The sequence below is a fragment of the Rhipicephalus microplus genome, unplaced genomic scaffold, assembly GCF_043290135.1.
Source record: "Rhipicephalus microplus isolate Deutch F79 unplaced genomic scaffold, USDA_Rmic scaffold_28, whole genome shotgun sequence".
NCBI lineage: Eukaryota > Metazoa > Arthropoda > Arachnida > Ixodida > Ixodidae > Rhipicephalus > Rhipicephalus microplus.
This window is the reverse complement of record NW_027464601.1, coordinates 1,732,330-1,746,266: the sequence shown is the minus strand read 5'-3', so window position 1 is coordinate 1,746,266 and position 13,937 is coordinate 1,732,330. Positions and strand designations below refer to the sequence as shown.

The following is a 13,937-nucleotide window of genomic DNA, read 5'->3' as shown; positions in this document are numbered from 1 at the left end:
ACTTTGTGTGGTCAATCGGGAACCACCGCAACAATGGTCGATTTTCAGCGACTCAAGGGCTGCCCTACAATCTGTGCTCTCAGCACTGCGTCGCGGCCCGTACGAACAGCTTGTTTTTGAAATTCGATGCCTTCTCCACACTTTACTCGAGAAAGGGCATCATGTGACGTTTCAATGGCTGCCAAGTCATTGCGGCATCATAGGGAACGAACATGCCGATACTGCCGCGCGGGCAGCCCTTGAAGGAACACGAGAAGAAGCCATACCACTTTCGAGGACTGATGCTGCCATTAATCTTTGACGACTTGCGCGTGAAATCACGTTTTCACTATGGTGCCCACCAAGCATCGATACGAATTGTCAACACCACCTGTCCTCTTTGATGGCTTTCTGCATGCCCACTGGACTCGACCGAAGAGAAGCCACCCTACTTCATCGCTTATGGCTAGGAGTGGCATTTACAAAATCTTACTCCTTTGTCATAGGAATGGCCGACAACGCTCTCTGCGATGCCTGTCATTGCGAAGAGACGCTACACCACATCCTGTGTGACTGTCCATTGTATGAAATACAGAGCCAGTCACTGGCGTCTGCTTTTGCGCGCATCGACAACAGCCAAGTATCTGTGGACACTATTCTGTCAAGTGCCCGAAAGAAGACACTGCAACAGAAGGCGACGAAAGCTCTGTTGAAATTCCTACGCGACACCGACTTGACAAGACTGTACTATGACTGAGTGTGCGCGCATGTGCTGCCAAATGTGCTGTTTCTATGTTCCCTCTCTGCTCTCTTTCATCTCTCCCATCCCTCTCCCATGCGCAGGGTAGCAAACCGGCTGCCGATAGGCTGGTTAACCTCCTTGCCTTTCTTTTCAATCTATTTTCCTTCCTTTCCTTCTGCTACTACGATTGTTGGCTCTTTCAAGTACAGTACGTTATTTTTTAAGGAAAACAGAGGAGGAGAAGAAATAAACGTTTATTTTTCGAAACGGTGTAGCGGTGTAGGGTCGGCGTCTACCTAAGATGGTAGGTCTCCTCATGCCAGGAACCCGCTGGCCTTCGCTGCCTCCTTTGACCTGGCGACGAGATGTCGTTGTTGGTCCAGTTCGTCAAAGGCGAGCTTCGTTTTTTATTAAACGGTGATATGTTCTGCAGAAAATCAATTTATCGCAAGCAACAAAAAGATTGGCAATTTTAACTCACTAGATAGGAGGCAGTCACCCGAGGTGACCTTCATGCTCAAAGGGTATACAGGCGACTTTCGATGAAAGTAATTGATTGATATGTGGGGTTTAACGTCCCAAAACCACCATATCATTTTGAGAGACGCCGTAGTGGAGGGCTCCGGAAATTTCGACCACCTGGGGTTCTTTAACGTGCACCCGATTTTTCGATGAAAGTACAGCTCATCATTTTCGTAGTTCTTAGCATTACCTACTAATACTACATTCTTTCCGGCCCTGTCAGCACACTAGGAACAGCACATACTTATATATATAAAAATATATTGGATCCACCACCTATCGTGCCCTGAGGACGGTGGCAGCCGGAAGAAAGCAAACGTAACATGTAACAATAAAGCCAAAACGAAGTACCGTCATCTATGGTAGATTGCCAAATGTTTTCTAAATATGAGCCATTTAATATCTGGCACGTCGAGCTCACGTCTTTCAATAGAAAAAATGGTTACCTGGGGTGGTCAACGTGTGGGAAAAAGTTAAATCGTGATCATGAGCGTTAGTCATGGCGACGGAGATGTGCCGCCAGGCACCAACGGGGGTGCATCCGCCTTAAACAATACAATATCTGCCGAAAATCAATTCACGTTGTACAAATTCTCATACCAAAGCACTACTTCTGTGAACACAGTTTTCACTACGGTGTTATACCTAATCATCTGAAAGAAGAAGAAGTCATGTTTTTTTTATTTTATTGTCTATGCTCTCATGGGCCCCAGGTACTATTCCAAACAGTTGTCTAACAATATATTACCGATTGCAACTATGAACACAACAAGATTTTGCATTGCGTTAGGTTAAGGGGCACGGTGGTGGATGTCAATGCTTGTATGGGGCAAAATAACAGTACAGCTAATGTTATTGGGGTCTACAAGCCATTAATAATCTTTATGTTATGATCAATCTGCGAAGAGGTGTAATCTTGTGAAAAGATACTAGAAGGAAAAAGCGATTTGCAAGCGTTAGGTTAACATATATTGTTTGCGAGAAGGATTTGGTCCGGAGTGGCAATGTTGATTGTAAGTTAAGTATTCGCAAACAAAAATAACAAAACATGCACTGGTGTAGTCGCAGTATTAGGGCGATACATGAGAGGTATTATGGATATGAATGAATTCAAAGTTGTGAATGAGGTGGAACTAGACGAAACCTAAATAGTTCATTTATCTCTCAATTTTTCTTACTTAATTTAAGCATAATTTCATTTGTACGTTGCAGAATATTGTTAAAAAGTTAATGATTAGACATCTGAGCATTTTTATGCACAATTAAGTAGACATTTAAATTGCGCATTCTAATGCAGCTTGAGAGCTACATGTAGGCGAAAAAAGCAGCCACTGATAAAATGGTTAAACAAAAGCAATTAAGAGTATATGAAAGCTGTAGTTATTTTTGTTGTGCAGGACTGCATTTTTTACCCTACTAATATAAGCATTTGGTTTCATGCGCCACTGGTCGTGCCCTTAGCTAAAGCTTCAGAACCGGATTGCGAAACTAAAACGCCATGTATTCTAGGAAACCTGGAGTTAATACAAACGGGAACCCATCCCTACAAATATTAACATAGGCCCTAATCCAGCAGACGGCAAACATCAATGGGAATTGTTCATGAAATTGCTATCGCAATGAAATAACATACACGATGGGGGACGCATAGTATTGCATGCCACAACCTGTCTACACGACTGATAGAGACAACAAGACGTGTGACCTGACAACGTTTGCCTAAGTAAATCTTGATCTCATAACAAAATTTCTGTCTTAGGGTACAATGTTGATTGTGTGATTTCGAGAGCTGTGTAAGTTCACAATTATTTTGTGTAATTTGGGAAAAGTACACAGAAACGGTTCGCTCACAATCGGTTCTATCCGCACACTGTGTTATCGATTGTGATTTACTATTGTTCACTTAACCGCAGGCTCCTTCAGGTGATTGCGAGCGACGAGGAGAAACGGCCGATGTGGGCGGTGACTGCGCCGACGACGGTGAGCCGTCGGAACTTCGGTTACACTGGCACGTGATCCTAATAGCCGTTCTCATGGACTTCGGTCAGTCGGCGGCATTTCGATCATCGGGATTCATCTATGTCGCCCTCATGGATCACTTCGAAGTCGACCACGAGGCTGCATCATGGCCCGTCAGCGTTCTAGGCACAGTCGTCGACGCAGGCGGTATGTACTTCAAATTACTACCGCGTATTCAATGCGTTCTAAAAGAACCCATAGCGCTATTGATACATCCTTACTGTGAAGATGCAAATAAGAAATGTTAAGATCGAACAAGGTGGATCACGGAGTAGCCCTAATACATTTCAGGTAAGGTGAGGGGTAAGTTGTGTAAACGCAAGAAACGTAGTTGTAAATTGGAGGAAGCAAGTAAAAGGAAAGATAACAAAGGCAGGAATGTTAATCAGTTTCGCACAACCGGCATTCTACCTTGCGAGTGAGAGTTGGGGGAAATTGAAAAAATAATAAACAGAGAGAGAAAGAAATCACACACGCGCATGCGCACGCGCATTACGTGACAGCGCAGAGCGGCAGCTTTGTGCTGCATAAAGCACCAGTAAGAGTATACAGGCAGTCGTAAATGTCTGTTGTCTTTGTACACAAATAACACACAAACAGAACCGAACTTGCCACCATGCCAAGGCGAACTAATAACAGAGGTTTGCCATTGAACGCCGCTAGAATAGTCGGCCCTCACTGAGTGGCCGCACTTAGGCTAACATCGCGCTCTAGCACTGACTGCACTTGCGCGGCGTGAATGGTGCGGAGTGAGGAAGAGGAGAGGCTCACCCTACGGGAGTGACGTCAGCCCTTTTCTCACTCTTCAGTAAGGTGTACCATATGAGTCAAGCGCGCAAACACCGCCTAACAGCTAGCATCCTCATGAATCAAATAAGAACGCATCTTGGACCTTATGCAGCTTAATTAGCTGGTATATGTGGTTCAAAATTATTAGGTGCCCGTTACGTCACCGAGTGCTCAGGTAATAGCCAACCAGGAAACGTCAATTTTCAATAAGCCAAACAATTTGGTAGTTAATGTGTTGTCATCTGCAGAATTCAGTGCCTAATTGTGTAGTTTGCTGTGGGGTCAGATTGTAGAAAGGGCGGAATATGATGAATATACGGAGGAACTATGGTGGGCCAATACCCTAAGCAGAAATTGTCACAGACTACTGAACTCCAAATTAGGCATATATATAAAAAAATGACATCGAATGAAAGCAAAATATCGCTACGAGAAAAACCTCACGTGTTTTCACTGAGTCAATAATGTTTCATATTTTAATTCAGAAGGCAACACCCACAAAATGGTTAGTGCAGGCGAATGCAATTTGTCAGCAAGGCGTTTTTCTGGGAAGAGACCCAAATCCTGGTGTGATTCTAGAGCGATTGATTGGACTGGCTACCACGTAGCGTTGTAAAACTATCGGTAAATGGACTATCGATAGCATGAATAGACTTTAAAAACTATCGATTGTGTAATAAAACTAGAAATAGTATCGATATCAATAAACTATCAATTTTGTTGCTGATAGTGCAAGTGGCAGCACCATTGCTGGAGGTACTACAAAAAATACCATTTTTAGTGCCGTGAATAACGCTGTTTTTGGCTGGGGATACTGCCCAATCATTTACTGCAGCATTTTATCAGCAATACTCGGCTCGGTTATACGGATCATGATGATTAAGTGTGGGGTTTAATGTCCCAAAACTACCATATGATTATGAGAGACGCCATAGTGAAGGGCTCCGGAAATTTTGACCACCTGGGGTCAGTTATACGGAATCTTTTCGTCAAATAAATGAAAATATTAACAAATAATATTTAGTGAATATAAATTATTGAATTATTAAAATGCCGGATCATTTTTTGTCAAAAGTAATTAGTAACAACTTATAATTACCAACTTAGTTTGTGATATATTTATGTTGTGACGCGATAACACTACAATTACTACTTGATATTAGAATGCGCATTTGCCATTTAAATTTGAAGCCACACAATGCCACCATATGGAACGACCTCCTTTTTACCGAAGATAGAACGCTAAACTTAATTCTGTTGTTCTTTGAAGCAACAGAAGTGAAAGGATAGGGGCATGTCAGTTTTCTTGTCCTTCATCCCACTCTTCCTCCACCACCTTTCACGAGGCACACGCGGAACGATGTTTATGCATTTATCAGTTGCGATGGTTGGTTTTGTATTATCGAGAAGGATATAAATCATCATATTTATAACAATAGCCTTCTTTTACAATCAATATTTCAGTAGTCGCTCAACTATAACTAGCATCGATAGGGCTATTGATAGTTCTGCATGATTACTACGGGAGTGTGACTGGTTTTCATGAAATCATCCCGTGCGATTCCTAACTTTATTGGGAGAACTTTTCACGCTTTTATCTGGTTGCCATTGGCTAGCTAGATTGAGGCTAATAAAGTGGAGTGGTGTCGCGGAGATAAAGGTTGATTACTGAAGAGCAAGTAGGGCTGTCATTACAAATGCAGACCTTCTAAGTGGACCTTTTTCCACATTTTTCTACCATTTTTCTACCATTGGATATCACTTTGTACATTTTCTTATGCATTTGTCTTAAGATATTTTTTAAGAGTGTTAGAAATAGTTCCTTTCAAAGTGTTTATTACAAGGCGTGCTGCCAGTGGCACTTAAAGTTTTTTTTTCTCATGCAGGTATCTTAGCAGGACCACTGTGCCAGTGGTTCGGTGCCGCTGCTACACTGAGAGCTGGAGCCCTGGTGACTGCAGTGGGAGTAATGGCTTCTGCATTTGCGCCAGATATCCCGTGGATGACAGTTACACTGGGCGTCATTCACGGTGAGCATTATTTCAAAATCAATGAAAGGCGCGGTAACAAGTAATGAACAGGAACACCGACAGTCGCATGAACACCCTAAGCCTACATCAGCGAGTGCTCTGAGTACATTTGTCTGACCGCACATTCTCAAGCGAAGTGTACTCGCTAAAGGGTTTCTCGCCAATAAATAGTGCTGCTTAAACTTCATCAGTCATTACATTATTACCCTTACAAGATTATGCTACTTACATCATTACTATCCCTAAATAAAAAGAAATCTAATTACGTCCTCTTTAAGCCCGTTAATAAGCTCTGTGACACAGAGCTTACGCTAACGTATCAGGGCACCGTCTTAGAGCACGTAAAATGTCAGAAATTTATAGGCGTATGATTTGAAGAAAGCATGTCGTGGAATACACACATCAATAATTTCACTTCAGAGCAAAGCAGAGCCGTCGGTGTGATATTTAAACTATACCATTTAATTCCTTTACATCTGAAAAAGGCGATATATTACGAGCATTTCTACTCCCGCTTATCTTATTGCACACTTGTTTGGGGTACCATAACAACCACTAATTACTACAAACTAGAAACAATGCAAAAGAAAGTGCTCAGACTTTTCGAGAACTATTTTGGTGAGCCAAAAGACTTACCCACAAATCCTTTATTTGTTAAGTATAATTTGCCTAAAGCAACCAAATTATACGATTATAAACTCCTCCTGCACGTACAGAAACATGATCTGATAGACATGGCACATGCAACATCAAGACGTTACCCACTACGTAATACACAGACATCAATACCTAGAACACGTACGAACTACGGAAGGTCAGCCCTAACTTATCATATACCTGCACTAATAAATCGTGTATCTTCACAAATAAATTTTGATATACCATTCCATAAATTTAAAAAACAAATAAGACTTTTCCTATTAAATGACTGTGCAGCCGTTACAGCATAACCTCATTAACTGTCACTGCACCACTGTTCTTGCATTGCAATTTTTATACGTTCAAACGTTTGCATTTTCGCTATGTGCAGTTATCCTAGTTATATGGGTGCATTTTAATTTCTGATGCATTTCCCTGTTGCAGTCGTTTCGCTGTATCTGTGCATTTTTGTGGTACCTCCTTATATCTACTTCGCTATGTACCGATGCTAATATATCTTGTCAAGTTGTATAAGTTGTATCATGTCGTGTTAGTTATAGGCCCGTGTGCTCAGATTTGGGTGCACGTTAAAGAACCCCAGGTGGTCAAAATTTCCGGAGCCCTCCACTACGGCGTCTCTCATAATCATATGGTGGTTTTGGGACGTTAAACCCCACATATCAATCATCAATCAATCAATCATGTCGTGTTAGTTATACTTTTTATTCGCTGCTGCCTGTACGGTCCCCCAGGTCTCTTCAAGCTGCTTTTCAACAGCTTTTTTGCCTGGGGAACCCCCAATTTTTTGTGTTGGAAATAAATAAATAAATAAATAAACATATAGAGCATTGCACGTACATTTGATATAGTCGCAAGGCGAGCTTGTTGGTTGCACGCATCATTGCATCTATTGACGTTTCTCCTGAACTGGCTTGACACCTGCGTAAATTCTTTTTCTGAATAATTTTCGAGTGCTGGCGTGGTGCTTTGGTAGAAGGCTTGCCCAACCGACATAATGTATCTGCTTTGTTTCGGCCAGGGCCCTGCTTTTAGTTTTTGATTCTGCATGTGTGCACGTCATATTTCGTACCACATGCACGTTTTGCATGGCCAATGCCTGAGGCCAGGGCATTTACGGTTATCGCCTTGGTTGTTTAACACAAGGCCCTAGCTGGTAGATAGTTCCTCACCAGGACCAATGCTACTTCGTTTTTACGATTATTCAAGCAATCACATTTGCCGCATTATTTGCTTAAAATGTTATGAAGCCCCCTTTTCGCGACTAGTAATCGTCCGTTGGTCAACAATATTAAATATGAAGTGTACTGGCATGGCGAAACTAATTAAATTGCTTCTAAATGCTATGACAAACAGGTTGTAAAACACAGTGTTACTCAATCGCCAAATTATTAACTTTTAAACAGGAACTTGATAAAGCTGCATGTACCCGAAAATTCAATATTTTTACATATAGATTGCAGGGAGATTTTATGCTAGAATCTAATTAGGCAGCCTGAAACAATGTATTCAATATGGTCTTTTTCCTAGAACAGTGATATCTACTTATGCTGTTTTAGGCGCCTTCTGCGGGCATTTCTCGTTAACTTATAGCTCCCACGTAAACACATACTTGTGAACCGCATAAATGAGAGTTGTTCTTGTTCCAAAGGTTCTCAAGCTTTGTTCGCGTTGTTAAACACATATCTCTAAGAAATCTAAGAGAAGAATTTCACAAGACAGTACAACTAGACACCTATGTTTGCTGTTATGTCTTTTTAATGTCATACAAAATTATCTAAGACGATATAGTGCTAGGAAGACGTCAATACTTTGTGCTTTATTTAGGATTTGGTCTTTCACAAGTTTACACACAATATTCTATTCGTCGATAAGGCGCCATTTTAGCAATGACTTGAAGCGTAACCGTCAGAGTAGTGCCATGAAAGAAGAGACGTTCTTTACTTCAAAGTGAGGATTCCTGGATGCGTGCTTACCACAGCTCACATATTCAGGCTATGTATCTAGAGTTAGGTTCAGTGTATAAAGTCACTTGGTAAAAAAATGCAGGTTCTGACGAAGGTGTTTCGCGCTGGTTTCTTTTTTTTTCTCGATCACTCTTCAAATATATTTTTAAGCAAATTGAAGTACTGCCACGTAGGTCTCATATAGAAAAGCACAACGCGTGTATCAGTTACGGTGATGGGCAGAGTAAATGTTGTCCCTATCAAGTTGCTTCTTGGTCTCGCACATTCCTACGCATTTTGTATATACAAGAAACTTTTATACTTTACGCAGGAGCCGGAGCCGGAACGGTGAGCATGATGCTACAAGTGTTCTTGAGCATGAATTTCATCGAGTACCGAGGCACGGCGCATGGAATGATGTTCATGGGATCAATAGTTTCGTCCCTTGTCGTTCCGCAAGCGCTCTTCTTCCTGGAAAACACGTACGGATTCAGTGGCTGCTTGCTGGTATTCAGTGCGCTGCTCTTGCACTTGGTTCCCATCAGCTTCCTTCTTCGGCCTGGCTCGCCAGGAAGCACCTCGTGTCAACTCGACACAGGGCAAAGCACACTTGTGGAGACGCGGGACGTGAACTTGAACATCAAGGATGTTCCAGAATCAGATAACAAGTCCTGCTCAAGTTCGTCAACTTCGTCAAGCACGAATGGAAAGTCAGGAGTTCTCCAGAGTGCTGCCGAAGTTCTTCGTCTCCCAATGTTCTACGTGATCCTCGTGACGTGGACGGTGATGTGCTACAACGAGGACATTTTTTTGACAACAATAGTAGACTTCGCCGTCGACAAAGGCTTCGCAAAGAATATGGCTGTGCCGCTACTCTCTTATCTGTCTTTCACTGATGCAATAGGACGCATTGGGCTTCCGCTACTTGCTGATCGAAAGATCCTTCGGCGAAGCACATTGGTTTGCTGCAACGCCGCACTCACAGCGACATCCGTCGCCATCATACCGGAAGCCAACACGTACGCTTTCCTGGTCTTGGCGACCCTTCTAGCTGCCTGTTTCAACGGGTGCGGCATGACGATGCATGGTGTACTGATGGCTGATTACATCGGGATGGATAACCTTCCCGTTGGATATGGCGTAGCTGGGATTCTCGTCGTACCACTGTTGTTGGTCAAGCCAGTGCTCATAGGTAATAACTTAAGTGTCAACTACGTATCAAAGGGAATCTATATAACAAACTACCGGAAATATATGACTAGCTAGGTACAATAAAAAGACTGATCAATGAGTGATTGTCGAATCGTTGGGGGAGCGTGATGGCCGAAACAAAGCACCAAGAAGGAGGGGTCACACTCGTAAAGCTTTTCTTTCTGTTTGCTGCACGTGAACCGCTTTCGCGAACCGCGTGTTAATTATATCTGCTGTCGGGCATGGTTTTTATGTAAAGTTCAGCGTTAGATCTTCTTTCTTCGTAAATATGGAGCGACAACGTCTCTTGCAGAGAACCTGCAGTATTACAGTTACTCGTGAACGTCGAATTCAAGACAGCTACCTTTGCTCCTTGCATGTGTGGTTCTATGGTGCAAAGATAGAATATATGAACGAGCATTAACGAACACGACGCCAGGTAACACATGTGGGCCCTATTGAACCTTCGCCACTTATTTTGCCCCGCTGCGTTGTCCTTGCGTCGAGGTTAGCCTCACCGTAGATGATGAATCCTAAAGCAATGATGCAAAAGGAAAAAAAATAATTATGGGACCCTTAAGCTTTGCCTTTAAGAGTTGAACACAATATAGTTATTTTGTTCTTAGTGCGTAATTCAAACACTTGGTGTACGAAATCTTTTCGAACTTGCTATGCATCCACTACCTGGTCTTAAGTGTGCAGTAACGTGTGTCTCTTTTGTAGCGGGTGACTGGCTTTCGTAGTGGGTGACTGGAGAGGTCTTCCTAAAAAACGGGTTTTTAGCCTGCTACTTTTCAGGGAGGTAAGGAGAAAAGGGAAAGAAAGAGGAGGGCACGATGATGGGTGGTTCTGATATAGCACAATGACTCACTGCACACAATGTCTCGATCGTTGTAGGACACGCACAAAAGTATCTACGTTAGCAGATGATCTAAAGACGGGAATCTAAACCTGTGTTGCTTAGAAATGCAAGCAGGCCATTTAAGCTGCGTTAGGCGTGATCCACACGTTTCCAAGCACCTAAAGTTTCTCTTCCAAAAAGGGTTCGCAGTCTAGGTCATCCCATTTTCTGACGCCCAGTGGCAATGTACGCATGTACCACGCAATATTACAGCAATATTTCATTTTGTATTGTCAAGCATGTACAGAGGACTAGTGTGATTAGAAAGCATGACAGTTAATTTCGCTGTATTCAGAAGCGAAGGCGTGGCTACAGCATGAGTTATTCCCATCGTGTTATACAAACAAGAAAGGATTGAGACCAAACACCTCACCAAGCTTGAGTACCACTACCGTCTTAAGTATAAGATGTCATAAACGTCCTCGAGGTGAATAGCCATTTCAATGAAGTGTCTGCTTGAAGAGGTGGTGGGTTCTGCATTGTGTTCCAGCGTGCGTGTCTCCCATAAGCTGTACATACGCACAAAAAGGCGTGGCTGGGTGGTAGAACACCCTTTTGCCACGCGAGCTATCTGGGTTTGATCTATTTGAGATTCAGAATTTTTTTATTTTTTATTTGCATTTTTTGGACTTTTCGGACACGCATTGATGCTCATTTTTTGGTCACACAATTATGAAGATTTTAACGCGATATTATTGAAGCGCTTATTTCGTAGAAATTATGGCGTTTGTGGTGGCGTCATTGGTTGTGAGCAAAAATTTATCTTTCCGTGACCGAAAAATTGAGCATCTTTGCTTGACAGAGAAATTGATAAACATGAAATAAAAAAAAAACAGTGTGCCAGTGCGGATAGAGGCAAGCTCATTAGAGTATGAGGGTAAACCGCGTCGTTTGCGTGGAAAGCGGGTCTTCTGCCACACTGCCTTGCCTGCTTGTAAAAACAGTGAAAATAACCACCTCTACTTGCTAATACAATGAAAGTTACTTTAATGCTTAAAAACACGCGTCCTGCATATATGCTTCACAATACAACATTAACTATTGCCGTAATAATGCGTGTTACAAGCGTGCATTGCCATGGGGCGTCAGAACATGGGATTATCTTCAAGACTTCATAGTTCAAAGCTAGTCACCCACTATGTAAGACACAAACGCTACTGCACCATCAAGGCCACGTAGTGGGTGCATACCAAGTTCGAAAAAAATTCGTGCCCTAAGTCTTTGAAATGCGCTCTAGGAACTGAATATCCCTGTAGTGTTCAGCTTTTAAGAGTGAAGCTTAACGGTCATTGAATGTTCTCGCTTCCAAACGACGCCGCCGACGCTAACACCAAGATTTCCGCGAAACGAGCTCTTTAACGCTATCACGTTAAGAAGGTTGCCATTGTCAGCATGTATTTGGCTTAACGGCAGCTTTAATAAGGTCGAATGTCCTGGAAAATAAGTTCATGCTGCAGCAAAAAATGATGAAAAGTAAAAAAATCTTTCGAATAACTGAATAAATGACCTCTATGCACAAGTACCACCTAAGTAGCGCTATATCCTAATATAATAAATTCAGCAGCTATGATTTCGCGCATCAATTACGCGGCAGTAAAAATTTGCTGCTTAATATTGAAAAGTCCACTTTTGGCATATTTGAAGTCTTCAGGTAGTATTCGGCGAACTATCGGCCAGCTTTCAACTTGCAAAAATATCACGTAATACTTGGCCCCAGCTGACAAAAAGTGCTGAACACACGCTGTCATGGCTGCGAGCGGCAGTGGCTAGCGCTCTCATAACCACGGGAACAACGCCCTAAGTGCACCTGAAGACTATTGCGGCTGTACTGAATTGAGGAAATATCGGACGCATTATCTGAAGGCAGCAGGTTCGATCTGTGCCGGTGGCAATTCGTGGTGTCGTCCACTTTATTTCTTCACAACTTCATCATAATTACCACTGTACACTTAAAATACCTCAAAAGCGTGCTCTATATCACTATGGGCTTTTTTTTCTGATAGTTTCAATTAAGGTTGCCTTTAACAAAAAAAAATTGAATAGTTATATGCCACGTCTTCACCCTTTTGTTACCAACGGTTATATATATATATATATATATATATATATATATATATATATATATATATATATATATATATATATATATATATATATATATATATATTTATATATATATATATATATATAATGAGTGCTGACCAACACTCCGAATCGTCTGTTCTACTAAACATACATGCGATGTTTGTGCTTGCTATTTCATCCCATGTGCAGGTTATTTTCGGGACACACTCGGCTCGTACGACGACCTCTACAGAATGCTGGGAGGAATGCAGCTCCTCTTGTTCATTCTGTGGCTATTCATATCGTACCGGGAGCGACGCCGTGGGTCTCCTCCAGGCACTTCACATCAAGAGCAAACTGAATCATCAAAACTCAAAGAAATGCGTGACGTCTCGTATATCAATGATTGTAAACATTCATATATAAATCGATGTTTCTGTACAGGGAAGAAAAATTGCCACTCCTCCGGGGCCTTGCAAGACTGCGTTAATTGTGAAGGACCGTGGATCGTGAATTCATGTAAAAATCGTTCATCGTATCCAGGCGCTACCAAGGGTGCCCGTCAATGGACAGAAGAGAAGTGCTGTAGTCTGAGAAGTGTTAGCTTGGCGCACAAAAAACCGCCTGTGAGTTCTCTGGGCATTTTGAACTATGGCAGTGTAGCCGATAGTACGAGTAAACGAAACAGTTTATCTCCCTAAAATGATGACACATGAAAGATTTGGTTCAGTTGGACAATAAAGTTGTCCTTCTTGGATGCCGTAGGCACTGCATTTTGAGTTTGCCTAGGCTTTTGCAGAAAAGGCAACGAAGCTAGGTGATTGTAACAACTATTCATCACAGGCCATCCTGCGATGTAATCTACCATGCTGTGATGTGATTTTTTTCAAGAACACCTTCACAAATTTATCCATACTAGATACAGGACTTCAAGCCAAAACCTAATTTTTTTCTTTGCGGTCCTAGCTGTACACTTTGATATATAAGCATGACTAACGAGGCAAGTACTGGTACTGACAACGAATTGCTTTATTCTTCTTGGTCCAACGCATATAAACGCTACAACCCCGGAGACTTGTACGCGCAAGCCTGGCATG

General features: G+C 42.2%; 1 protein-coding gene across 2 annotated transcripts in view; it reads left to right on the top strand.

The window, feature by feature from the left end:
* LOC119169197 (monocarboxylate transporter 12-B) overlaps positions 1-13,937 on the top strand; it is a 69,533-nt gene that overhangs the window by 48,248 nt on the left and 7,348 nt on the right. Inside the window, exons 3-6 of one of the 2 annotated variants that reach the window (XM_075884351.1) lie at positions 3,157-3,409; positions 5,938-6,081; positions 9,016-9,876; positions 13,051-13,466. In XM_075884351.1, the coding sequence (XP_075740466.1) occupies positions 3,157-3,409; positions 5,938-6,081; positions 9,016-9,876; positions 13,051-13,466 (1,674 nt within the window). Of the gene's footprint in view, positions 1-3,156; positions 3,410-5,937; positions 6,082-9,015; positions 9,877-13,050; positions 13,605-13,937 lie in introns of those variants that run through there. The other variant, XM_037420314.2, reaches the window with a different exon arrangement.